Raw genomic sequence first — 26814 nt, 5'->3', positions numbered from 1 at the left:
AGGAATAATTCATTTATCCTTTCCCATCCCAAGCACAAACTTGAAATTACAAAATCCCTACAGGAATACTTCCATTTGAATGCGAACTCAGTTCCTGAACCATACATAGCATGGCAGGCACATAAAGCATTTATAAGAGGTATCTTGATACAAATAAACCACATTGAAAGGAAAAAAAAGGAAAAAGAATTAATAGATACTCTAGCACGGATCTCATCTTTAGAATCTAGGAATAAGCAACTTCCAACTGTAGAGATAACCGCCGACCTGCGTGGTGAAAGGGATAGATTAATGTGTCTCCTTAATAATGACTTTACTAAATCCCTCATGCGCACTAAGGCCAGATATTACGCCCAGGGAAACAAAGCGGGAAAACTTCTAGCCTCAAAACTTAAACATCAGCAAACAAAATCTAGAATCTCCTTCCTCTTACACCCCACAACTAAATCAAAAATTATTGACCCAAGAGATATAGCAGAGCAGTTCCGCCTTTACTACAAAAACTTATATAATCTTAAGGATAGCTTCTCCCTTCCAACTGACTATGAATCACTTGTACAGGACTTTATAGAGAAGGCTAAATTACCTAAATTATCCCAATCTCACCTATCACAACTAAACACCCCAATTACAGATTTTGAATTAAATAAGTTAGTCTCCTCCCTCCCTCTGGGAAAATCTCCAGGTCCAGACGGGCTATCAAATGAATATTACAAACAATTTTACCCTACTCTAGCCCCTTTCCTTCTCCCACTGTTTCAAAAAACGATGTCTGGCTCCTCCTTCCCCTCGGACATGCTAATGGCATTAATTGTCACTTTACCCAAACCTGGAAAAACCCCAGACTCACCCCAAAATTTTAGGCCAATATCCCTTCTAAACTCTGATATAAAAATCTTCGCTAAACTAATTGCTTCCAGGCTTGCCACAATCCTTCCCAATTTAATAGGTGATGATCAATCAGGCTTTGTAAAAGGCAGACAGGCATCTGACAACACCAGACGCTTATTCAACATTATTAATGTTGCAGAATCACGTAATATCCCTATGGTTGCGGTCACTCTGGACGCAGAAAAGGCGTTTGACCGCCTTCATTGGCATTATGCTTTTTCTGTTCTTGATTCCATGGGTTTTACTGGTCCCATTATCCATGCAATCCGTGGTTTATACTCAGACCCTATAGCGAAGATTTTTGTCAACAGAGTTATTTCACAAAGTTTTCATATCACTAACGGTTCCCGACAGGGTTGCCCTCTTTCCCCCCTCTTATTTATCCTAGCCCTAGAACCCCTTGCCCAACACATTCGCCTTTCACCCGACATACACGGTCTGAAAATAGGTTCAAAATCCCATGTGATATCACTATATGCTGATGATATTATTCTGACAATGACGAATCCCACCCAATCATTAACTCATGCGTTTTCCATTATCTCCCACTATGGAGGTCTTTCATATTATAAAATCAATAACTCCAAATCTCAAGTACTCCCTATTAACATTCCACTACCAGAACTGAGAATTCTAAAAAACATGTTTCCGCTGGACTGGCAGACATCACATCTCCCATACCTGGGAATCAAATTGTCATATCCTTGTTCGCTTGCATACCAATACAATTACGCTCCATTACTCACCACTTTGACTAAGGATTTCGCTTCATTTAGCATGCAAGAGATTTCCTGGGTTGGTAGGATAGCGTCTTTTCAAATGATGACTCTACCCAAACTCATCTATATCTTCAGAGCACTACCTGTTCCAATTCCTGAATCCTTCTTTAAGGACGCTCTAAAGATTATAAACAATTATATATGGAAATCTAGCCGTCCTAGAGTGGCTCAATCTATTATGTTTAGAAGGAGACAAGTGGGTGGGCTAGGCCTTCCCTCTATTAAGGATTATTTTCTATCTATCAATCTTTCTTTTACTAGAGAGTGGTGGAATCCTCTTTCAACAAAACCATGGGTTGAGATTGAATCATCTCTCACCCCTAATGGATCGTTGAGGGATTTACTCTATCTATCTCTATTAAAACCTAAAAAGATAGATCACCCCCTGAGTATGGTAAAACAAGCTATTATACTATGGTCCAAGTTCCATTTATCGCAAGGTTCAGCTAATCTCAACATTTTACCGAATGTATCGATGAATACTCTAAGTTTATGCATAAATAATATTGATCTTTCAACCTGGACTACAGCTGGCATTTTATCCGCTGCCCAACTGGTGGAAAATTCTGCCATGATCTCCTTTGACAAATTACGCCAATTATATTGCTTACCTTCCTCCCAATTTCTCTCCTATATGAGAATAGATCACTGCCTCAGCAATTTCCTTCTCTCCCTGCCTAGATGACATACAGAGGTGATGAGGATTTTCAAGGCACCTTCTTTATTTAGGTATCATACCACTCATCACTTATACAATATATTAAACGATAAAGCTAATTTTAGTAAATCTCCTCCCTTATTGAAATGGGAAAGAGAACTAAAGTTATCTTTTTCAGAGGAGAAATGGGCTGCGGCTATCCGTTTTATTGGATCTACGTTTAAATGTGTTACACATTATGAAGCCGGGATAAAAACCCTCCTAAGGTGGTACTATACGCCTCATCGCCTAAGTATCATTTATCCTGGTACTTCGGCTTGTTGTTGGCGGGAATGTGGTAACACCGGTTCTCTCCTACACATTCTTTGGGCGTGTCCAAAACTGACTCCCTTTTGGAGCGCGACATTTGATCTAATAGCTCATACCACAGGTATACGATTGCCTGCTTCTCCGACGTTAGCTCTTCTATTTCTCAACATAGAGGATTTACCGTTTGATGACAGACGTATAATAGGACATATCCTGCTTAGTGCCAAATTGGTCATCACTAGACACTGGAAAGCAGTAACTCCACCAGTTATCTCTGAAGTAATCCAAACTATAAATACTACATGTAGACTTGAGAGTCTTCTCCCAGACTCAATGTTAAACCAGATTACAAAGAAATAGACCTGATCCCCCTGGAGGTTGAACTCCCACTACTCACCTTAAATCATATATTATTTACTGGATTGGCTGCCGGATTGCTTAAGAGACCTTAATTGTTACAGTTATTAATTTTATTTTATTTTTTATTTTCTTGCTAAAGTGAAGCACTCAGAATTCAGTTCTTCTGTCAAATAATCTCAAACTCAATGACAAGTTTACTACCTGTATTGTTCCTGACTTTCTGTTATTACTATGAGGCAAATAGAGGGTTTGTGCCTCACCCTCAACTGTATTGTTTCACAATGTTATTGGTGTAATACCAATTGTTCTTTATATAATAATTCTTTGCATAATATATACTGTCTGTATAAATATGCTATGCAAAATCAATAAAAACGATACCGAAAAGGCATTCGACCGTATAGACTGGTCTTTTATCAAACATACCTTGCAGAAATTCCAAATCTCCGATCCATTCATACATGACATTTTTGCAATGTACAACAACTCCTCTGCTGCAGTATCAGTCAACAATCTCATTTCGCCACGCTTTTCCATAAAAAATGGTACCCGTCAGGGATCTCCCCTCTTATATTTGTCCTTGTAATGGAAACCTTGATGCAGGCTCTTAGGCAGGATAACGGAATCATAGGCTTGAAAATTGGGACATCAGAGTTTAAATTAGCTGCCTTTGCAGACGACCTTTTGATACTCACCAACAATCCCTTAACTTCCATGCCCTTAATAACTACACTCCTGACAAAATTTGGCTTTTTATTAGGGATGAGCGAACCCGAACTGTATAGTTCGGGTTCGTACCGAAATTTGGGGTGTCCGTGACACGGACCCGAACCCGAACATTTTCGTAAAAGTCCGGGTTCGGTGTTCGGCGCTTTCTTGGCGCTTTTTGAAAGGCTGCAAAGCAGCCAATAAACAAGTGTCATACTACTTGCCCCAATAGGCCATCACAGCCTTGCCTACTATTGGCATGGCTGTGATTGGCCAGTGCACCATGTGACCCAGCCTCTATTTAAGCTGGAGTCACGTAGCGCCGCACGTCACTCTGCTATGATCAGTATAGGGAGAGGTTGCAGCTGCGACGTTAGGGCGAGATTAGGCAGATTAACTCCTCCAAAAGACTTCATTCTGTGATCGATCTGCAGCTGTGGATCATTGAAGTGCTATTATTGACTTGCTCACTTTTTTGAGGCTGCCCAGAGCATTTTTAGATCACTTTTTTTCTGGGGTGATCGGCGGCCATTTTGTGACTTGTGGTGCGCCAGCACAAGCTATCACCAAGTGTATTTAACCATCGATAGTGTGGTTATTTTGTGCTATATCCTACATCAGCTGCAGGCTGAGCCTGTGTCACCGAAGTGCATTTAACCATCAACAGTCTGGTTATTTTTTGGCCATATACTACATCAGCTGCAGGCTGAGCCTGTGTCACCCAAGTGCATTTAACCATCAACAGTGTGGTTATTTTTTGGCCATATATTACATCAGGGGCAAGTTGAGCCTGTCACCCAGCGCCTAAAAAATAGACCTGACATTTCTATTCAACCAAATCTGCACAGTTTTAGCTGGTCAAGTTATTTGTAGTGACCGTCAAAGCACACTTTTTGTTCTGGGTTGAAAAAGCATTCCCAAATTTGCCATTCTCAAAATAACTAGTTTGTGGTATTTCAGGCCTACTTGAAATCTATCCCAAAAAGAAAATCTTACATTGAAGTTATTGATAGTATCATTCAGAAAAACCTAAGACACACGCTAGCGTGCTGATAGAAGTGTCATTCTGTGATTAAACCTATAACTGTCACACAGCGCAAAAAAAAAACAGGTCTCACATCTCTATTCAACCAAATCTGCACAGTTTTAGCTGGTCAAGTTATTTGTAAAGACCGTCAAAGCAGACCTTTTGTTCTGGGTTAAAAAAGCATTCCCAAATTTGCCATTCTCAAAATTGTGGTGAACGGGAACAATGAGGAAAACATCTAATAAGGGACGCGGACGTGGACATGGTCGTGGTGGTGTTAGTGGACCCTCTGGTGCTGGGAGAGGACGTGGCCGTTCTGCCACAGCCACACGTCCTAGTGAACCAACTACCTCAGGTCCCAGTAGCCAGCAGAATTTACAGCAATATTTGGTGGGGCCCAATGCCGTTCTAAGGATGGTAAGGCCTGAGCAGGTACAGGCATTAGTCAATTGGGTGGCCGACAGTGGATCCAGCACGTTCACATTATCTCCCACCCAGTCTTCTGCAGAAAGCGCACAGATGGTGCATGAAAACCAAGCCCATCGGTCTGTCACATCACCCCCATGCATATCAGGGAAACTGTCTGAGCCTCAAGTTATGCAGCAGTCTCTTATGCTGTTTAAAGACTCTGCTGCCAGGGTTTCCCAAGGGCATCCACCTAGCCCTTCCCCAGGGGTGGAAGAGATAGAATGCACTAACGCACAACCACTTATTTTTCCTGATGATGAGGACATGGGAATACCACCTCAGCACGTCTATGATGATGACGAAACACAGGTGCCAACTGCTGCGTCTTTCTGCAGTGTGCAGACTGAACAGGAGGTCAGGGATCAAGACTGGGTGGAAGACGATGCAGGGGACGATGAGGTCCTAGACCCCACATGGAATGAAGGTCGAGCCACTGACTTTCACAGTTCGGAGGAAGAGGCAGTGGTGAGACCGAGCCAACAGCGTAGCAAAAGAGGGAGCAGTGGGCAAAAGCAGAACACCCGCCGCCAAGAGACTCCGCCTGCTACTGACCGCCGCTATCTGGGACCGAGCACCCCAAAGGCAGCTTCAAGGAGTTCCCTGGCATGGCACTTCTTCAAACAATGTGCTGACGACAAGACCCGAGTGGTTTGCACGCTGTGCCATCAGAGCCTGAAGCGAGGCATTAACGTTCTGAACCTTAGCACAACCTGCATGACCAGGCACCTGCATGCAAAGCATGAACTGCAGTGGAGTAAACACCTTAAAAACAAGGAAGTCACTCAGGCTCCCCCTGCTACATCTTCTGCTGCTGCCGCCTCGGCCTCTTCTGCTGCTGCTGCCGCCGCCTCGGCCTCTTCCTCCGCCTCTGGAGGAACGTTGGCACCTGCCGCCCAGCAAACATGGGATGTACCACCAACACCACCACCTGCGTCACCAAGCATCTCAACCATGTCACACGGCAGCGTTCAGCTCTCCATCTCACAAACATTTGAGAGAAAGCGTAAATTCCCACCTAGCCACCCTCGATCCCTGGCCCTGAATGCCAGCATTTCTAAACTACTGGCCTATGAAATGCTGTCATTTAGGCTGGTGGACACACACAGCTTCAAACAGCTCATGTCACTTGCTGTCCCACAGTATGTTGTTCCCAGCCGCCACTACTTCTCTAAGAGAGCCGTGCCTTCCCTGCACAAACAAGTGTCCGATAAAATCAAGTGTGCACTGCGCAACGCCATCTGTGGCAAGGTCCACCTAACCACAGATACGTGGACCAGTAAGCACGGCCAGGGACGCTATATCTCCCTAACTGCACACTGGGTAAATGTAGTGGCGGCTGGGCCCCAGGCGGAGAGCTGTTTGGCGCACGTCCTTCCGCCGCCAAGGATCGCAGGGCAACATTCTTTGCCTCCTGTCTCCTCCTCCTCCTACTCAGCTTCCTCCTCCTCTTCTTCCACCTGCTCATCCAGTCAGCCACACACCTTCACCACCAACTTCAGCACAGCCCGGGGTAAACGTCAGCAGGCCATTCTGAAACTCATATGTTTGGGGGACAGGCCCCACACCGCACAGGAGTTGTGGCGGGGTATAGAACAACAGACCGACGAGTGGTTGCTGCCGGTGAGCCTCAAGCCCGGCCTGGTGGTGTGCGATAATGGGCGAAATCTCGTTGCAGCTCTGGGACTAGCCGGTTTGACGCACATCCCTTGCCTGGCGCATGTGCTGAATTTGGTGGTGCAGAAGTTCATTCGCAACTACCCCGACATGTCAGAGCTGCTGCATAAAGTGCGGGCCGTCTGTTCGCGCTTCCGGCGTTCACACCCTGCCGCTGCTCGCCTGTCTGCGCTACAGCGTAACTTCGGCCTTCCCGCTCACCGCCTCATATGCGACGTGCCCACCAGGTGGAACTCCACCTTGCATATGCTGGACAGACTGTGCGAGCAGCAGCAGGCCATAGTGGAGTTTCAGCTGCAGCACGCACGGGTGAGTCGCTCTGCGGAACAGCAACACTTCACCACCAATGACTGGGCCTCCATGCGAGACCTGTGTGCCCTGTTGCGCTGTTTCGAGTACTCCACCAAAATGGCCAGTGGCAATGACGCCGTTATCAGCGTTACAATACCACTTCTATGTCTCCTTGAGAAAACACTTAGGGCGATGATGGAAGAGGAGGTGGCCCAGGAGGAAGAGGAGGAAGAGGGGTCATTTTTAGCACTTTCAGGCCAGTCTCTTCAAAGTGACTCAGAGGGAGGTTTTTTGCAACACCAGAGGCCAGGTACAAATGTGGCCAGACAGGGCCCACTACTGGAGGACAAGGATGAGGAGGAGGTGGAGGAGGATGAGGATGAAGCATGTTCACAGCGGGGTGGCACCCAAAGCAGCTCGGGCCCATCACTGGTGCGTGGCTGGGGGGAAACACAGGACGATGACAATACGCCTCCCACAGAGGACAGCTTGTCCTTACCTCTGGGCAGCCTGGCACACATAAACGACTACATGCTGCAGTGCCTGCGCAACGACAGCAGAGTTGCCCACATTTTAACGTGTGCAGACTACTGGGTTGCCACCCTGCTGGATCCCCGGTACAAAGACAATGTGCCCACCTTACTTCCTACACTGGAGCGTGATAGGAAGATGCGCGAGTACAAGCGCACGTTGGTAGACGCGCTACTGAGAGCATTCCCAAATGTCACAGGGGAACCAGTGGAAGCCCAAGGCGAAGGCAGAGGAGGAGCAAGAGGTCGCCAACGCAGCTGTGTCACGGCCAGCTCCTCTGAGGGCAGGGTTAGCATGGCAGAGATGTGGAAAAGTTTTGTCACCACGCCACAGCTAACTGCACCACCTCCTGATACGGAACGTGTTAGGAGGAGGCAACATTTCACTAACATGGTGGAACAGTACCTGTGCACACCCCTCCACGTACTGACTGATGGTTCGGCCCCATTCAACTTCTAGGTCTCCAAATTGTCCACGTGGCCAGAGCTAGCCTTTTATGCCTTGGAGGTGCTGGCCTGCCCGGCGGCCAGCGTTTTGTCTGAACGTGTATTCAGCACGGCAGGGGGCGTCATTACAGACAAACGCAGCAGCCTGTCTACAGCCAATGTGGACAAGCTGACGTTCATAAAAATGAACCAGGCATGGATCCCACAGGACCTGTCCATCCCTTGTGCAGATTAGATATTAACTACCTCCCCTTAACAATATATTATTCTACTCCAGGGCACTTCCTCATTCAATACTATTTTTAATTTCATTTTACCATTATATTGTGGGGCAACCCAAAGTTGAATGAACCTCTCCTCTGTCTGGGTGCCGGGGCCTAAATGTGTGACAGTGGCCTGTTCCAGTGGTGGGTGACGTGAAGCCTGATTCTCTGCTATGACATGAAGACTTATTCTGTGCTGACATGAAGCCAGATTCTCTGTTACGGGACCTCTCTCCTCTGCCTGGGCCTAAATGTGTGACAGTGGCCTGTTCCAGTGGTGGGTGACGTGAAGCCTGATTCTCTGCTATGACATGAAGACTGATTCTGCGCTGACATAAGGCCAGATTCTCTGTTACGGGACCTCTCTCCTCTGCCTGGGTGCCTGGGCCTAAATGTGTGACAGTGGCCTGTTCCAGTGGTGGCTGACGTGAAGCCTGATTCTCTGCTATGACCTGAAGACAGATTCTGCGCTGACATAAGGCCAGATTCTCTGTTACGGGACCGCTCTCCTCTGTCTGGGTGCCGGGGCCTAAATGTGTGACAGTGGCCTGTTCCAGTGGTGGGTGACGTGAAGCCTGATTCTCTGCTATGACATGAATACAGATTCTGCGCTGACATAAGGCCAGATTCTCTGTTACGGGACCTCTCTCCTCTGCCTGGGTGCCTGGGCCTAAATGTGTGACAGTGGCCTGTTCCAGTGGTGGGTGACGTGAAGCCTGATTCTCTGCTATGACATGAATACAGATTCTGCGCTGACATAAGGCCAGATTCTCTGTTACGGGACCTCTCTCCTCTGCCTGGGCCTAAATGTGTGACAGTGGCCTGTTCCAGTGGTGGGTGACGTGAAGCCTGATTCTCTGCTATGACATGAAGACAGATTCTGCGCTGACATAAGGCCAGATTCTCTGTTATGGGACCTCTCTCCTCTGCCTGGGTGCCTGGGCCTAAATGTGTGACAGTGGCCTGTTCCAGTGGTGGGTGACGTGAAGCCTGATTCTCTGCTATGACATGAATACAGATTCTGCGCTGACATAAGGCCAGATTCTCTGTTACGGGACCTCTCTCCTCTGCCTGGGTGCCTGGGCCTAAATGTGTGACAGTGGCCTGTTCCAGTGGTGGGTGACGTGAAGCCTGATTCTCTGCTATGACATTAAGACAGATTCTGTGCTGACATAAGGCCAGATTCTCTGTTACGGGACCTCTCTCCTCTGCCTGGGTGCCTGGGCCTAAATGTGTGACAGTGGCCTGTTCCAGTGGTGGGTGACGTGAAGCCTGATTCTCTGCTATGGCATGAAGAGACTGATTCTCTGCTGACATGAAGCCAGATTCTTTGCTATGGCATGAAGAGACTGATTCTCTGCTGATGTGAAGCCAGATTCTCTGCTACGGGACCTCTGTCCAATTGATATTGGTTCATTTTTATTTTTTTAATTTTAATTTTATTCATTTCCCTATCCACATTTGTTTGCAGGGGATTTACCTACATGTTGCTGCCTTTTGCAGCCCTCTAGCTCTTTCCTGGGCTGTTTTACAGCCTTTTTAGTGCCCAAAAGTTCGGGTCCCCATTGACTTCAATGGGGTTCGGGACGAAGTTCGGGTCGGGTTCGGATCCCGAACCCGAACATTTCCGGGAAGTTCGGCCGAACTTCTCGAACCCGAACATCCAGGTGTTCGCTCAATTCTACTTTTTATCTAACTTCAAAGTCAATACCCATAAATCACAAATTCTCCACACTGGCCTCTCTCCCAAAACGCTCTCAGCTCTCAGAACCAACTCTACTCTCAGGGCCTTGTTGTTGGCGGACAGGCCACTCCCTGCCTGAACTTCTATCCCTAATCCGATAATACGCACTACTATCAAGGTGTGGGAGTGGTTCTCCGCTAACTATCAGGCGCTAATTCTACCCTCCCCCTTACTACAAATAAAAGATAATTTCTCTATCACCTAGAGAGATGAGAGACGCTTCCCCTATTGAGATTAGATCCTCTAGCAAACCAATATTAGATTTACTAGATAAAGACGGTTGCATCTTACCTGATCCACTTCTTATAGAGTCTTTAAACCTCCCCTCCTCCAATAGCTTACTTATCAATTATATAAAGAAAGACCTCCGCTTTTGGGCAAAAACACTTGATACTCAAAGAGTCTCAGATTGGTTTGAAAACCTATTAACAACCTCCAAACATCCTCCCAAGCTTATATCCACTATGTATAAAATAATAAACCTCCCTCCCATAGATGCCAAACCTGCTTTCATTGGTCTATGGGAGAGAGACTTAAAGAAAAACTTTTCACAAAAGAAAATCACCAAACTTTGCTCTATTCCTCATAAACTCTCCCGATGTGTACGGGTTCAGGAAAATGGGTACAAGGTACTATCAAGGTGGTACAAAACTCCAGATAAGATCTCAAAGTTTTACCCCAATGTTCCTGATCGCTGTTGGAGATGTGAAGCCATGAAAGGCACATTTCTCCACATTTGGTGGGAATGTCCCAAGATAGCTGAATGGTGGAAAACCATTTTTCTAATTAGTAACAAAGTCTAAGTCTACATTCCCATGCACCTCTTAAATCGCACTACTTTCATTTGGCATCCGGGGCAGGGATACACATACATTATCCCTATTTTCCTCCTTGTTGTCAGCAGCGCGCCTTATGATCCCTATTCAGTGGCGCTCTACCGAATCCCCAAAGGTTGAACATTGGCTCAATAAAGTTGACCAGATTCATCGACTGGAAAAACTCTCCCACTGGGAATTAAATACTAGGACCACCTTTCTATCCATCTGGTCCCATTGGAAAGAATACAGGCACTTTGTATGACATCACTTACTTATTCTAACCATTTTCAAGTAAACATGACTGACCATCCCCCCTCCCTCTCTTCCCCTTTCCCTTTTCCTTTATCCTTTCCCTTTCTTACTCTTCTTGAAGTTAATGTTTACTTAACTGTTCTAAATGTAATACCATATACAGGATTACCTGTTTACAGACATATACCTATTGTACACTTTATGGTAATCTACTGTCATTCTCATGTACTGTAGATATATATAAAACGGTCACTGTACACTGTACTCCACAACCGTCTGAATGTCTTCACCCCCCCTTTTTCTTCCTTCCCTCTTCTCTCACTTTTTCCTTTTTTCCTTCCTCAAGGGATGATCAACCCCCACAAACAAATGCTGCAGAGCGTCCAAACAGCCTCCAATTTCCACTCTCCAGCTTCCAACCCCTCTCGTTTTTCACCCCTTTACTATAGCGCGGCTTTTATATTTATAAAATAAATCCCACCTAGCCGGCAGAGCTCCTCACCTCAAAGCATCTGCTCGCTTCTAATAGCCTCCCTCAATAGCCTTGAATCCCGCTCACACGACCGGCCACCTGGGGAGGAAGTGACTCCACAGCTTATACAGGCACTACCTTCTCCGCATACCGCACTCAGTCGCTCCAGCTCACATCAGGTCTCACGACCAAAGTGCCGCCAGATCCTTTACTCCTCCGCACCTCTGGACCGACAACTCACCACCCAGGTATCAGCCATGGCGTCCCCGGCAAAGACATCGCAACAACGGTGGGCGGGCAGGCGGGCCGGCAAGCGAGCAGGGGGAAGGGGGGGCGGAGCCTAGCGTCAGACGCTCAAATTATCTTCAATCCAGATGGGGCAGGGACCGATCACATACAATATCAGTGGCAGCAGAATCATTTTAACCAATGCAATTCTGTTGGCCTGTGAAAGGGGCAATTTCTGCCAAACCCTAACCTTCTCCTTTATTTTATTTATCATAGGGATGACATTTAATCTATTGTAGTCACATAATTGCCCACCAATTCTTATCCCCAGATACTCCATATGGTCTAATGGCGATAATACCTTGACTTTAATGTCTCTTTGTGGGGCAGTACGATTCAAAGGAAGAAGAACGGATTTGGACCAGTTTATCTCGTAGCCTGCAAACAGACCAAACTCATCAATTGTCTGAATAACGCGGGGGACACTTCTCCAACCATCATGTAAATACAACAAAATATCATCAGCGTATAGACTGATCTTGTCTTTTGCCCCATTTACTCCAAATCCTACTATTTCATCATCCGCTCTAATTCTGCAGTCGAGGGGTTCCATGAAAATTGCAAAAAGTAAAGGAGAAAGCGGGCAACCCTGTCGGGTACCGCGCTGCAGGAGAATAACGGGGGAGATCACTCCGTTGATATTAACTGTAGCTGTTGGCCCACAATACAGCATTTGAATCAAATCAATAAAACTATTCCCCAGATTCATCCTATGCATGGTCTGCCAGAGGAAGGTTTTAATAAAGCCCCAACCTGGCGGTGCATCCGCCAGAGTTATGAATAGGCGCAGTTCGCACCATAGCGTCATCGCATCCAGCGCCTGTTCTAAAGGTAAGACATCTTCCGAGCTGTCTTACATTCAGAACATTTTCTACGCCTAAAACAGGTGAAGAAAATCGTGACTGAGACGGTCCTGCCAGCCGGTCCTCTTCCCAGCCCACAATTTTAGTGGGGCAAAGTCGCATATAGCAGTGCAATTAACTGTTTTCAGCATAGTAAATGACCCCCTATATGTGTACATATAGATATTTGTAGACAGATGTACATGAAGTATTGGTCAGGTACTGGATGAGAGATGGTTAGAAGTGTAGATCCAGTAGATGGTATATTGGTGGAATCTGGATAGTTTATACTGTGGGGTTTTTCTCTGGTAGACAGGCTAGCGGACGCAGGTTAGAGGCAATCACAAAGTCTTAAACCGTTCAGTGTTTATTCACACAAAATGACCGTTCACAGCCTTGGTGTTTGTTCACACCATACAATGTCCATAGAACAAAATCTTCACCTGGTTAGCAGTCTATCTGCCAGCCGTCCACAAAAGGCTTTAGGTGCCTGTTTTCCAGCAAGTGGCTTTCAAGCCTTTAGCACGGCACCAATTCACAGATCCCAAAACAGAGTCTCCACAGCTTCCCTGTAAGATGGAGGATCATCCACATCCAGCTGAGACTGCTGGCTGGGTTTTATATAGGCCAATAAAGACCCGGCCTGGAGCATGGAGAGAAGCCACCCACCCAGCACTTTGGCTACTCCCAGTAAGAGCCGGCCCGGATCGGCTTTACAGCCATACTAACAGCAAACAGTGTCAGCCAGCACTAACTGCCGCTGACACTTAAAACTACTGGCTCTTACCTCACCGAGGCCAGGAATCTTGGTGACACATACCTTCCATCAATGACGGCCCCTTGCACCTTTCTACATACCTCCCCCCTTTGTTTAACCCTGAGGGGGTGAACACCCGCCAGACAGTGTACCCGGGAGAGGGTATCTGCGTTTCCCTGTAACCTGCCTGCCCTGTTCCATGGAAAATTTTAAGTTTTGTAATGACAAGAACCACCTGGTGACCCGAGCATTCCTCTGTTTGGTCTGGCTCATCCACTTGAGAGGGGAGTGGTCGTCACCAGACAGAACTTTCTCCCCAATAGATAATAGCGGAGAGACTCGAGTGCCCATTTGATGGCCAGGCACTCTCTCTCCACTATACTGTACCTAGTCTCAGCTGGGGTGAGTTTGCGGCTCAGGAAAACAACACGATGTTCCTCACTATTGATGTCCTGAGAGAATACAGCTCCGAGGCCGATTTCAGAGGCATCGGTCTGTACCACAAACTCCCTCTTGAAGTTCGGCGTCACCTGTGTGGGTCCCCGAGGGCAGACTTCAAAGTGGAGAAAGACTTTTCCGCCTGCTCATTCCACTGAACCGTCACAGCAAAAATTCCCTTAATCAGTGTGTAGCCTTCAAAATGTTATCTTTTCTCCAGTTCCAGCTGAGTGGACTGTCTTTTCTGGGTGTGCTGGGACTAATGAGATGTCTCCACTGCTGTCCTTCCTCTCTACACTGCTGCTTTCCTTCCTCTCTTCTTTTCTGCTGCTCTCCTTCCTCTCTCCGATGCTGCTCTCCTTCCTCTCTCCGATACTGCCGCTCTCCTTTCTTTCTCCAATACTGCTGCTCTCCTTCCTCTCTCCAATACTGCTGCTCTCCTTCCTCTCTCCAATACTGCTGCTCTCCTTCCTCTCTCCGATGCTGCTCTCCTTCCTCTCTCCGATACTGCTGCTCTCCTTTCTCTCTCCGATACTGCTGCTCTCCTTCCTCTCTCCAATACTGCTGCTCTCCTTCCTCTCTCCGATGCTGCTCTCCTTCCTCTCTCCGATACTGCCGCTCTCCTTCCTCTCTCCGATACTGCTGCTCTCCTTCCTCTCTCCAATACTGCTGCTCTCCTTCCTCTCTCCGATGCTGCTCTCCTTCCTCTCTCCGATACTGCCGCTCTCCTTCCTCTCTCCGATACTGCTGCTCTCCTTTCTTTCTCCGATACTGCTTCTCTCCTGCCTCTCTCCAATGCTGCTGCTCTCCTTTCTCTTTCCAATGCTGCTCTCCTTCCTCTCTCATCTAAGAGATAAACTGCAGCTTCATCCTCCTCCTCCCTATCTATCATTTACTGCTTTCTTGTAGACTGATTTTTCTATCACTTTAGTGAGGTTTATGAACATTTTCAGAGATTCTGCCTGATGGTTTGTGTCTTTTTTCAACCCAAATAACTGTTGTAAAATGAATTATGTGTTAATCTCACCGTATCCCTTGCTATAGTTATCCAATACCGGGATTATCGGTCGTGCACTGAACTGCTCGGCATGGTTTATCAGGGCGTCTTTCATCGTCTCAAAACCACACAGAACGATCATAGGTTCTGACATTTTCCAGATGGTGAATACTGAGCCGTACTCCTTGCTGAGCTGATGGAGGAAACAAAAATGTAGGAAATGAAGATAAATATACAATATACAGTGATATATTTAATTAAATTTAAAATATTATGAAGAAGAAATAACCAGTACATGTATTTTCACCCACACACCCTTCCCATGTCGTTTAGTTTTTTTTCTCTTTCTTACCATGCTTTACTCAGGGTTCCATGGTCAGCTAATAATCAGAGTTCATCAGCCCAGCTATAAGGGTACTTGTGGTAGCCAATGATCGCACATTTTTTTGGTAAACTCATATGGTCATAGGTAGTGTTGAGCGAGCATGCTCGGCTGAATACAAGTTCGGCTCGAGCATTGCTATGCTCGGCACATGGCGGTACTTGGCCGAGTACCACATGTGCTTGAGCGCCATGCTCGAGTCTCCTACCCGCACGTTTCGCGGCTGCTAAGCAGCCAATAAATGTGCAGGTAAGTACTGCTATCACTGTAATGCTTGTTGGCTACTGGCATTACAGTGATTGGCTGACCGGAACGGATCATCGGGTGCTACATAGGACCCAATGACGCGTGTTCGGCTCATTCTAAGTCAGGGAGAGCTTAGCATAGAAAAGGACAGACAGTGTACGGCGTGTAATCGAATAAAATTTTTCTACAAAAGCGTTTCATAGACCCAAAAGTCCTTGTAAGTACTATTGTGTGTGACAGCAGCAATATTTGCTTGTAGCCCAACCTGCGCTAAATTGCTCAGTGTTAGGGAGAGCTGTGCATAGGAAGGGACAGACAGTGTAGGGAGTGTAATAGGAATATTTTTATTCAGAGACCCAAAAGTCCTTTTAAGGACAATTGTGTGTGACAGCAACAATATATATTTTTAGCGCATCCTGCACAAAATATTGTGTAATAGGCAGTTGCGGACATCTCCTGTTTAAAGTGTGCCTATTCCTAAAATATCAGTGACATCCAGTACACTTTTTCCATAGATGGTTTCCCCTGCGGACAGTAAAATGATCTGCGCCACATCTCCTGTTTAAATTGGATGCATCTCTTAAATATCAGTGACATCCAGTGCAGTTTTTCCGTAGACGATGTCCCCTGTGGACAGGTAGAATTATCCGCGCCAATTATCATTCAAAAGAGCGTTTCTACAGGGAGGAACAAAAATACCAAACTTCAAAAAAGCTAAATTTAGCCGACTAAGAGAGGCCATAGGCCTAACTAACTGGGACAAAGTCCTCAAAAATAAAAATACAGCCACAAAATGGGATATATTTAAAAGCATCCTAAAATCTCATTGTGAGAGGTACATACCGTATGGGAATAAAAGAAGAAACCAATGTGGATAAACAGAACTGTAAAGAAAGCAATCATAGTCATGGGTGCACATCCATAAGGCAAATGATCCCCATTTCTCAGCTTTACTGCTTATATGTGTGTGCAGCCATTATTATTTTATTAATTATGTTTGCATTATGGATGTGCACCCATGACTATGATTATGAATAAGAATATGCCAGTCTAAAATTTCTTGTAATATTTATCTGAGGGTGGCGCCTCTTTTAGACTGAGCGCACGCCCATCTGCCTGGAGCTTCTGAGCAAAGTACAAATGAAGCTGGTTCCTTCACTGCCCTGATAATGTGGACTTGGATAAGTCCAAGAGAGGCGGTATATTAGTGATAGGGACCCGTCCGCGGAAGCCACCTTGACGCGTGGTGGATGGGCCCGACACAAGTTTGATCAAAATGTGCGCTAAGAGCTTCCACTGATTCCAATAGTAGGTATAGTACCACTTGAATTTAGAATGATCCTCATTTCTCAGCTTTACTGCTTATATGTGTGTGCAGCCATTATTTTTATTTTATTTACTAAACTGTGTAAAGTAATTGACACTGAAGAGGACAGTATACTGTATATATACTACAGAGGACAGTATACTGTATATACACTACAGAGGACAGTATACTGTATATATACTACAGAGGACAGTATACTGTATATATACTACAGAGGACAGTATACTGTATATATACTACAGAGGACAGTATACTGTATATATATATATACACACTACAGAGGACAGTATACTGTATATATACTACAGAGGACAGTATACTATATATATATATATACTACAGAGGACAGTATACTGTATATATACTACAGAGGACAGTATACTGTATATACACTACAGAGGACAGTATACTGTATATATACTACAGAGGACAGTATACTGTATATATACTACAGAGAACAGTATACTGTATATATACTACAGAGGACAGTACACTGTATATATACTACAGAGGACAGTATACTGTATATATATATACTACAGAGGACAGTATACTGTATATATACTACAGAGGACAGTATACTGTATATATACTACAGAGGACAGTATACTGCATATATACTACAGAGGACAGTATACTGTATATATACTACAGAGGACAGTATACTGTATATATACTACAGAGGACAGTATACTGCATATATACACTACAGAGGACAGTATACTGTATATACACTACAGAGGACAGTATACTATATATATACTACAGAGGACAGTATACTGTATATATACTACAGAGGACAGTATACTGTATATATACTACAGAGAACAGTATACTGTATATATACTACAGAGGACAGTATACTGTATATATATACTACAGAGGACAGTATACTGTATATATACTACAGAGGACAGTATACTGTATATATACACTACAGAAGACAGTATACTGTATATACACTACAGAGGACAGTATACTGTATATATACTAGAGAGGACAGTATACTGTATATATACTAGAGAGGACAGTATACTGTATATATACACTACAGAGGACAGTATACTGTATATACACTACAGAGGACAGTATACTGTATATACACTACAGAGGACAGTATACTGTATATATACTAGAGAGGACAGTATACTGTATATATACACTACAGAGGACAGTATACTGTATATATACTACAGAGGACAGTATACTGTATATACACTACAGAGGACAGTATACTGTATATATACTACAGAGGACAGTATACTGTATATATACTACAGAGGACAGTATACTGTATATATATATATACACACTACAGAGGACAGTATACTGTATATATACTACAGAGGACAGTATACTATATATATATATACTACAGAGGACAGTATACTGTATATATACTACAGAGGACAGTATACTGTATATACACTACAGAGGACAGTATACTGTATATATACTACAGAGGACAGTATACTGTATATATACTACAGAGAACAGTATACTGTATATATACTACAGAGGACAGTACACTGTATATATACTACAGAGGACAGTATACTGTATATATATATACTACAGAGGACAGTATACTGTATATATACTACAGAGGACAGTATACTGTATATATACTACAGAGGACAGTATACTGCATATATACTACAGAGGACAGTATACTGTATATATACTACAGAGGACAGTATACTGTATATATATATACACACTACAGAGGACAGTATACTGTATATATATTACAGAGGACAGTATACTATATATATATACTACAGAGGACAGTATACTGTATATATACTACAGAGGACAGTATACTGTATATACACTACAGAGGACAGTATACTGTATATATACTACAGAGGACAGTATACTGTATATATACTACAGAGAACAGTATACTGTATATATACTACAGAGGACAGTACACTGTATATAACTACAGAGGACAGTATACTGTTATATATATACTACAGAGGACAGTATACTGTATATATACTACAGAGGACAGTATACTGTATATATACTACAGAGGACAGTATACTGCATATATACTACAGAGGACAGTATACTGTATATATACTACAGAGGACAGTATACTGTATATATACTACAGAGGACAGTATACTGCATATATACACTACAGAGGACAGTATTACTGTATATACACTACAGAGGACAGTATACTATATATACTCAGAGGACAGTATACTGTATATATACTACAGAGGACAGTATACTGTATATATACTACAGAGAACAGTATACTGTATATATACTACAGAGGACAGTATACTGTATATATATACTACAGAGGACAGTATACTGTATATATACTACAGAGGACAGTATACTGTATATATACACTACAGAAGACAGTATACTGTATATACACTACAGAGGACAGTATACTGTATATATACTAGAGAGGACAGTATACTGTATATATACTAGAGAGGACAGTATACTGTATATATACACTACAGAGGACAGTATACTGTATATACACTACAGAGGACAGTATACTGTATATACACTACAGAGGACAGTTACTGTATATATACTAGAGAGGACAGTATACTGTATATATACACTACAGAGGACAGTATACTGTATTATACTACAGAGGACAGTATACTGTATATACACTACAGAGGACAGTATACTGTATATATACTACAGAGGACAGTATACTGTATATATATATATACTACAGAGGACAGTATACTGTATATATACTACAGAGGACAGTATACTGTATATACACACTACAGAGGGACAGTATACTGTAATATATACTACAGAGGACAGTATACTGTATATATATACTACAGAGGACAGTATACTGTATATATACTACAGAGGACAGTATACTGTATATACACTACAGAGGACAGTATACTGTATATATACTACAGAGGACAGTATACTGTATATATATATATACTACAGAGGACAGTATACTGTATATATACTACAGAGGACAGTATACTGTATATACACACTACAGAGGACAGTATACTGTATATACACTACAGAGGACAGTATACTGTATATATACTACAGAGGACAGTATACTGTATATATATATACTACAGAGGACAGTATACTGTATATACACACTACAGAGGACAGTATACTGTATATATACTACAGAGGACAGTATACTGTATATATATACTACAGAGGACAGTATACTGTATATATACTACAGAGGACAGTATACTGTATATATACACTACAGAGGACAGTATACTGTATATATACTACAGAGAACAGTATACTGTATATATACTACAGAGGACAGTATACTATATATACTACAGAGGACAGTATACTGTGTATATACTACAGAGGACAGTATACTGTATATATATACTACAGAGGACAGTATACTGTATATATACTACAGAGGACAGTATACTATATATATACTACAGAGGACAGTATACTGTATATATATACTACAGAGGACAGTATACTGTATATATATACTACAGAGGACAGTATACTGTATATATACTACAGAGGACAGTATACTGTATATATACTACAGAGGACAGTATACTGTATATATATCTACTACAGAGGACAGTATACGGTATATATACTACAGAGGACAGTATACTGTATATATACTACAGAGGACAGTATACTGTATATATACTACAGAGGACAGTATACTGTATATATACACTACAGAGGACAGTATACTGTATATATATATACTACAGAGGACAGTATACTGTATATATACACTACAGAGGACAGTATACTGTATATATACTACAGAGGACAGTATACTGTATATATACTACAGAGGACAGTATACTGTATATATATACTACAGAGGACATTATACTGTATATATACTACAGAGGACAGTATACTGTATATATACACTACAGAGGACAGTATACTGTATATATATACTACAGAGGACAGTATACTGTATATATATACTACAGAGGACAGTATACTGTATATATACTACAGAGGACAGTATACTGTATATATACTACAGAGGACAGTATACTGTATATATATATATACTACAGAGGACAGTATACTGTATATATATACTACAGAGGACAGTATACTGTATATACACTACAGAGGACAGTATACTGTATATATACTACAGAGGACAGTATACTGTATATATACTACAGAGGACAGTATACTGTATATATACTAAGGAGGACAGTATACTGTATATATATTACAGAGGACAGTATACTGTATATATACTACAGAGGACAGTATACTGTATATATATTACAGAGGACAGTACACTGTATATATACTACAGAGGACAGTATACTGTATATATACTACAGAGGACAGTATACTGTATATATACTACAGAGGACAGTATACTGTATATATATTACAGAGGACAGTATACTGTATATATACTACAGAGGACAGTATACTGTATATATACTACAGAGGACAGTATACTGTATATATACTACAGAGGACAGTATACTGTATATATACTAAGGAGGACAGTATACTGTATATATACTACAGAGGACAGTATACTGTATATATACTACAGAGGACAGTATACTGTATATATATACTACAGAGGACAGTATACTGTATATATACTACAGAGGAAAGTATACTGTATATATACTACAGAGGACAGTATACTGTATATATACTACAGAGGACAGTATACTGTATATATACACTACAGAGGACAGTATACTGTATATATACACTACAGAGGACAGTATACTGTATATATACTACAGAGGACAGTATACTGTATATATATACTACAGAGGACAGTATACTGTATATATACTACAGAGGACAGTATACTGTATATATATACTACAGAGGACAGTATACTGTATATATACTACAGAGAACAGTATACTGTATATATACTACAGAGGACAGTATACTGTATATACTACAGAGGACAGTATACTGTATATATACTACAGAGGACAGTATACTGTATATATACTGCAGAGGACAGTATACTGTATATATACACTACAGAGGACAGTATACTGTATATATACTACAGAGGACAGTATACTGTATATACTACAGAGGACAGTATACTGTATATATATACTACAGAGGACAGTATACTGTATATATACTACAGAGGACAGTATACTGTATATATACTACAGAGGACAGTATACTGTATATATACTACAGAGGACAGTATACTGTATATATACTACAGAGGACAGTATACTGTATATATATATACTACAGAGGACAGTATACTGTATATACATATACTACAGAGGACAGTATACTGTATATATAATATACTACAGAGGACAGTATACTGCTACAGATGGGATCTGGATAGATTGGAGGCTTGGGCAGATACGTGGCAGATGAGGTTTAACACTGACAAATGTAAGGTTATGCACATGGGAGGAATAATGCAAGTCACCCGTACATACTAAATGGTAAAGCACTCGGAAACACTGACATGGAAAAGGATCTAGGAATTTTAATAAACAGCAAACTAAGCTGCAAAAACCAGTGTCAGGCAGCTGCTGCCAAGGCCAATAAGATAATGGGTTGCCTCAGAAGGGGCATAGATGCCCGTGATAAGAACATAGTCCTACCACTTTACACATCACTAGTCAGACCACACATGGAGGACTGTGTACAGTTCTGGGCTCCTGTAAACAAGGCAGACATAGCAGAGCGGGAGAGGGTCCAGAGGAGGGCAACTAAAGTAATAACTGGAATGGGGCAACTACAGTACCCTGAAAGATTATCAAAATTAGGGTTATTCACTTTAGAAAAAAGACGACTGAGGGGAGATCTAATTAATATGTATAAATATATCAGGGGTCAGTACAGAGATCTCTCCCATCATCTATTTATCCCCAGGACTGTGACTGTGACGAGGGGACATCCTCTGCGTCTGGAGGAAAGAAGGTTTGTACACAAACATAGAAGAGGATTCTTTACGGTAAGAGCAGTGAGACTATGGAACTCTCTGCCTGAGGAGGTGGTGATGGTGAGTACAATAAAGGAATTCAGGAGGGGCCTGGATGTATTTCTGGAGTGTAATAATATTACAGGCTATAGCTACTAGAGAGGGGTCGTTGATCCAGGGAGTTATTCTGATTGCCTGATTGGAGTCGGGAAGGAATTTTTTATTCCCCTAAAGTGGGGAGAATTGGCTTCTACCTCACTTTTTTTTTTTTTTTGCCTTCCTCTGGATCAACTTGCAGGATGACAGGCCGAACTGGATGGACAATTGTCTTTTTTCGGTTTTATGTACTATAGTCAGGTCCATAAATATTGGGACATCGACACAATTCTAACATTTTTGGCTCTATACACCACCACAATGGATTTGAAATGAACCAAACAAGATGTGCTTTAACTGCAGACTGTCAGCTTTATTTTGAGGGTATTTACATCCAAATCAGGTGAAAGGTGCAGGAATTACAACAGTTTGCATATGTGCCTCCCACTTATTGAGGGACCAAAAGTAATGGGACAATTGTCTTCTCAGCTGTTCCATGGCCAGGTGTGTGTTATTCCCTCATTATCCCAATTACAATGAGCAAATAAAAGGTCAGAGTTCATTTCAAGTGTGCTATTTGCATTGGAATCTGTTGCTGTCAACTCTCAAGATGAGATCCAAAAAGCTGTCACTATCAGTGAAGCAAGCCATCATTAGGCTTAAAAAACCAAACAAACCCATCAGAGAGATAGCAAAAACATTAGGCCTGGCCAAAACAACTGTTTGGAACATTCTTAAAAAGAAGGAACGCATCGGTGAGCTCAGCAACACCAAAAGACCCGGAAGACCACGGAAAACAGCTGTGGTGGACGACCGAAGAATTATTTCCCTAGTGAAGAAAACACCCTTCACAACAGTTCAAGAACACTCTCCAGGAGGTAGGTGTATGTGCGTCAAAGTCAACAATCAAGAGAAGACTTCACCAGAGTGAACACAGAGGGTTCACCACAAGATGTAAACCATTGGTGAGCCTCAAAAACAGGAAGGCCAGATTAGAGTTTCCAAACGACATCTAAAAAAGCCTTCACAGTTCTCGAACAACATCCTATAGACAGATGAGACCAAGATCAACTTGTACCAGAGTGATGGGAAGAGAAGAGTATGGAGAAGGAAAGGAACTGCTCATGATCCTAAGCATACCACCCCATCAGTGAAGCATGGTGGTGGTAGTGTCATGGCGTGGGCATGTATGGCTGCCAATGGAACTGGTTATCTTGTATTTATTGATGATGTGACTGCTGACAAAAGCAGCAGGATAAATTCTGAAGTGTTTTGGGCAATATTATCTGCTCATATTCAGCCAAATGCTTCAGAACTCCTTGGACGGCGCTTTACAGTGCAGATGGACAATGACCCAAAGCATACTGCAAAAGCAACCAAAGAGTTTTTTAAGGGAAAGAAGTGAATGTTATGCAATGGCCAAGTCAATCACCTGACCTGAATCGATTGAGCATGCATTTCACTTGCTGAAGACAAAACTGAAGGGAAAATTCCCAAGAACAAGCAGGAACTGACGACAGTTGCAGTAGAGGCCTGGTAGAGCATCACCAGGGATGAAACCCAGCGTCGTCTGGTGATGTCTATGCGTTCCAGACTTCAGGCAGCAATTGTCTGCAAAGGATTTGCAACCAAGTATTAAAAAGTGAAAGTTTGATTTATGACTATTATTATGTCCCATTACTTTTGGTCCCTTAACAAGTGAAAGGCACATATGCAAACTGTTGCAATTCCTACACCGTTCACCTGATTTGGATGTAAATACCCTCAAATTAAAACTGACAGTCTGCAGTAAAGCACATCTTATTCGTTTCATTTCAAATCCATTGTGGTGGTGTATAGAGCCAAAAATGTTAGAATTGTGTCGATGTCCTAGGAGCAGGGAGCCTCCCAGCTAGCAAAGCCACCTTGGGAACGAGGTCAAACACAGATCCTCGCTCCTGAAGCTAAGTAGCAGGTCTGCGGCTGATGGGAGACCGAGTCCGCCTTCGGCACCCCGTTACACACGCCTGGAACTCGATGTTCCACATGTTTGCCAGGCTTTGTGAGCAGCAGAGGGCAGTTGTGGAATACCAGCTGTAACATGGTCATCACCTTTCCAGTCAGCTTCTGCTATTCATAAGCGAGAAGTGGGCATTGGATGTATGACCTCTGTGAGGTTTTTAAGAAACTTTGAGAAATCAAAACAGATGGTGAGCAGCGATAACGCTAATATCAGAGTAACCATCTCACTTCTGTGTCTACTCAAACGCTCACTGTTCATAATTAAGGATGACGCTTTGCATGTGGAAGAGGTGGAAATGGGGGAAGACATTACACAGGGTGATAGCCAGACCACCCTCAGATCGTCTTCTGAGAGCAAATTGGACGATAACGAGGAGACGGTTGCCTCTGCTACAGAGGGTAGTACCCATGGAAGTTTAATTCCATCTGTTCAGCATGGATGTGCAGAAGAGGAGGAAGAGGATGAGGATATTGAGAGTGATCCTCCTGATGATGACAGCAAAGTCTTACCTGTTGGTACTCTGGCACACATGGCTGACTTCATGTTAGGCTGCCTTCTCCGGTGAAACCCGCGCGTTATGCGCATTTTAGACAACATGGATTACTGGTTGTTACCCTTCTCGATTCCCACTACAAAGAGAACATCTCATCTCTCATTCCTCTGGTGGAGAGGACGAGCAAAACCATGCAATACCAGAAGATCCTTGTTGAAAAATTGCTCCAAAAATTTCCATCTGACAACGCTGGCGGAAGAGTCCGTAGTTTCTTGGCCAACCGAGGAGGGGAGACAAGGGGAACACACAGCAGTTCCAACAGAGGCAGGGCACCACTCTCCAAAGCCTAGTACAGTTTCAGGACACCCTGCCAGCACCCTCACCCTGATGCGCGGCCTAGTGTCACAAGGAGGGAAACGTTTTGGAAGATGGTGAAGGAGTACAATAGCAGACTGTGTCATTGTCCATCAATGATCCCTCAGTGCCTTACAACTTCTGGGTATCCAAGCTGGACACGTGGCACAAACTGGTGCTCTACGCCTTGGAGGTGCTGGCCTGCCCTGCGCCAGCATTTTGTCTGAGCGGGTATTTAGTGCTGCTAGTGGCATTATAACAGATAAACGTGTCCGCCTGTCAACTGAAAATGCTGACAGGTTGACTCATAAAAATAAACAAGGCCTGGATTGACCATGACTTCTTGACTCCACCAGAGTAAAGCGGCTGAACATAAAGGCATAATTGTTGTTTATAATGTACTGAATACACTGTATTCCCATGCACCCCCTTCCACCACAAACACGGGTATATGGTTGAATCTCCTTTTCTCATCCTCCTTCTCCTCTTCCATCCTATCAACACATGTTTGTTTGACGCATATAATGCCCTCGCATTTTTTACAGGGTCAGCTTAGCTGCAGGCCCTCGCATATAATTTTTTAAATGGTCAGCTCACCAGCAGGCCCTCTCATGTAATGTTTTACAGAGTCAGCTCACCAGCAGGCCCTCGCATATAAATTTTTTTAAAGGGGCAGCTTACCAGCAGGCCTTCACCTACAATCTTTTACTAAATCAGCTCACCAGCAGGCCCTCACCTCAAATCTTTACAGGGTCAGCTCACCAGCAGGCCCGCACCTCAAAATCTTTTACAGGGTCAGCTCACCAGCAGTCCCGCACCTCAAATCTTTTACAGGGTCAGCTCACCAGCAGGCCCGCACCTCAAATCTTTTACAAGGTCAGCTCACCTGAAGGCCCTCACATTAGTTTTATAGAGGGTCAGCTCACCTGCATGCCCTCGCATATAATGTTTTACAGGGTC

General features: G+C 43.2%; 1 protein-coding gene across 1 annotated transcript in view; it reads right to left on the bottom strand.

Moving 5' to 3' along the window:
- LOC121002849 (cytochrome P450 2F2-like) overlaps positions 1-26814 on the bottom strand; it is a 332030-nt gene that overhangs the window by 268862 nt on the left and 36354 nt on the right. Inside the window, exon 2 of the mRNA XM_040434460.1 lies at positions 15044-15206. Coding sequence (XP_040290394.1) covers positions 15044-15206 — 163 coding nt within the window. The remainder of the gene's footprint in view (positions 1-15043; positions 15207-26814) is intronic.

Source organism: Bufo bufo, chromosome 5, assembly GCF_905171765.1.
Source record: "Bufo bufo chromosome 5, aBufBuf1.1, whole genome shotgun sequence".
Taxonomy (NCBI): Eukaryota; Metazoa; Chordata; class Amphibia; order Anura; family Bufonidae; genus Bufo; species Bufo bufo.
The sequence above is the reverse complement of the archived record's forward strand: the minus strand, read 5'-3'. Positions and strand labels throughout refer to the sequence as shown.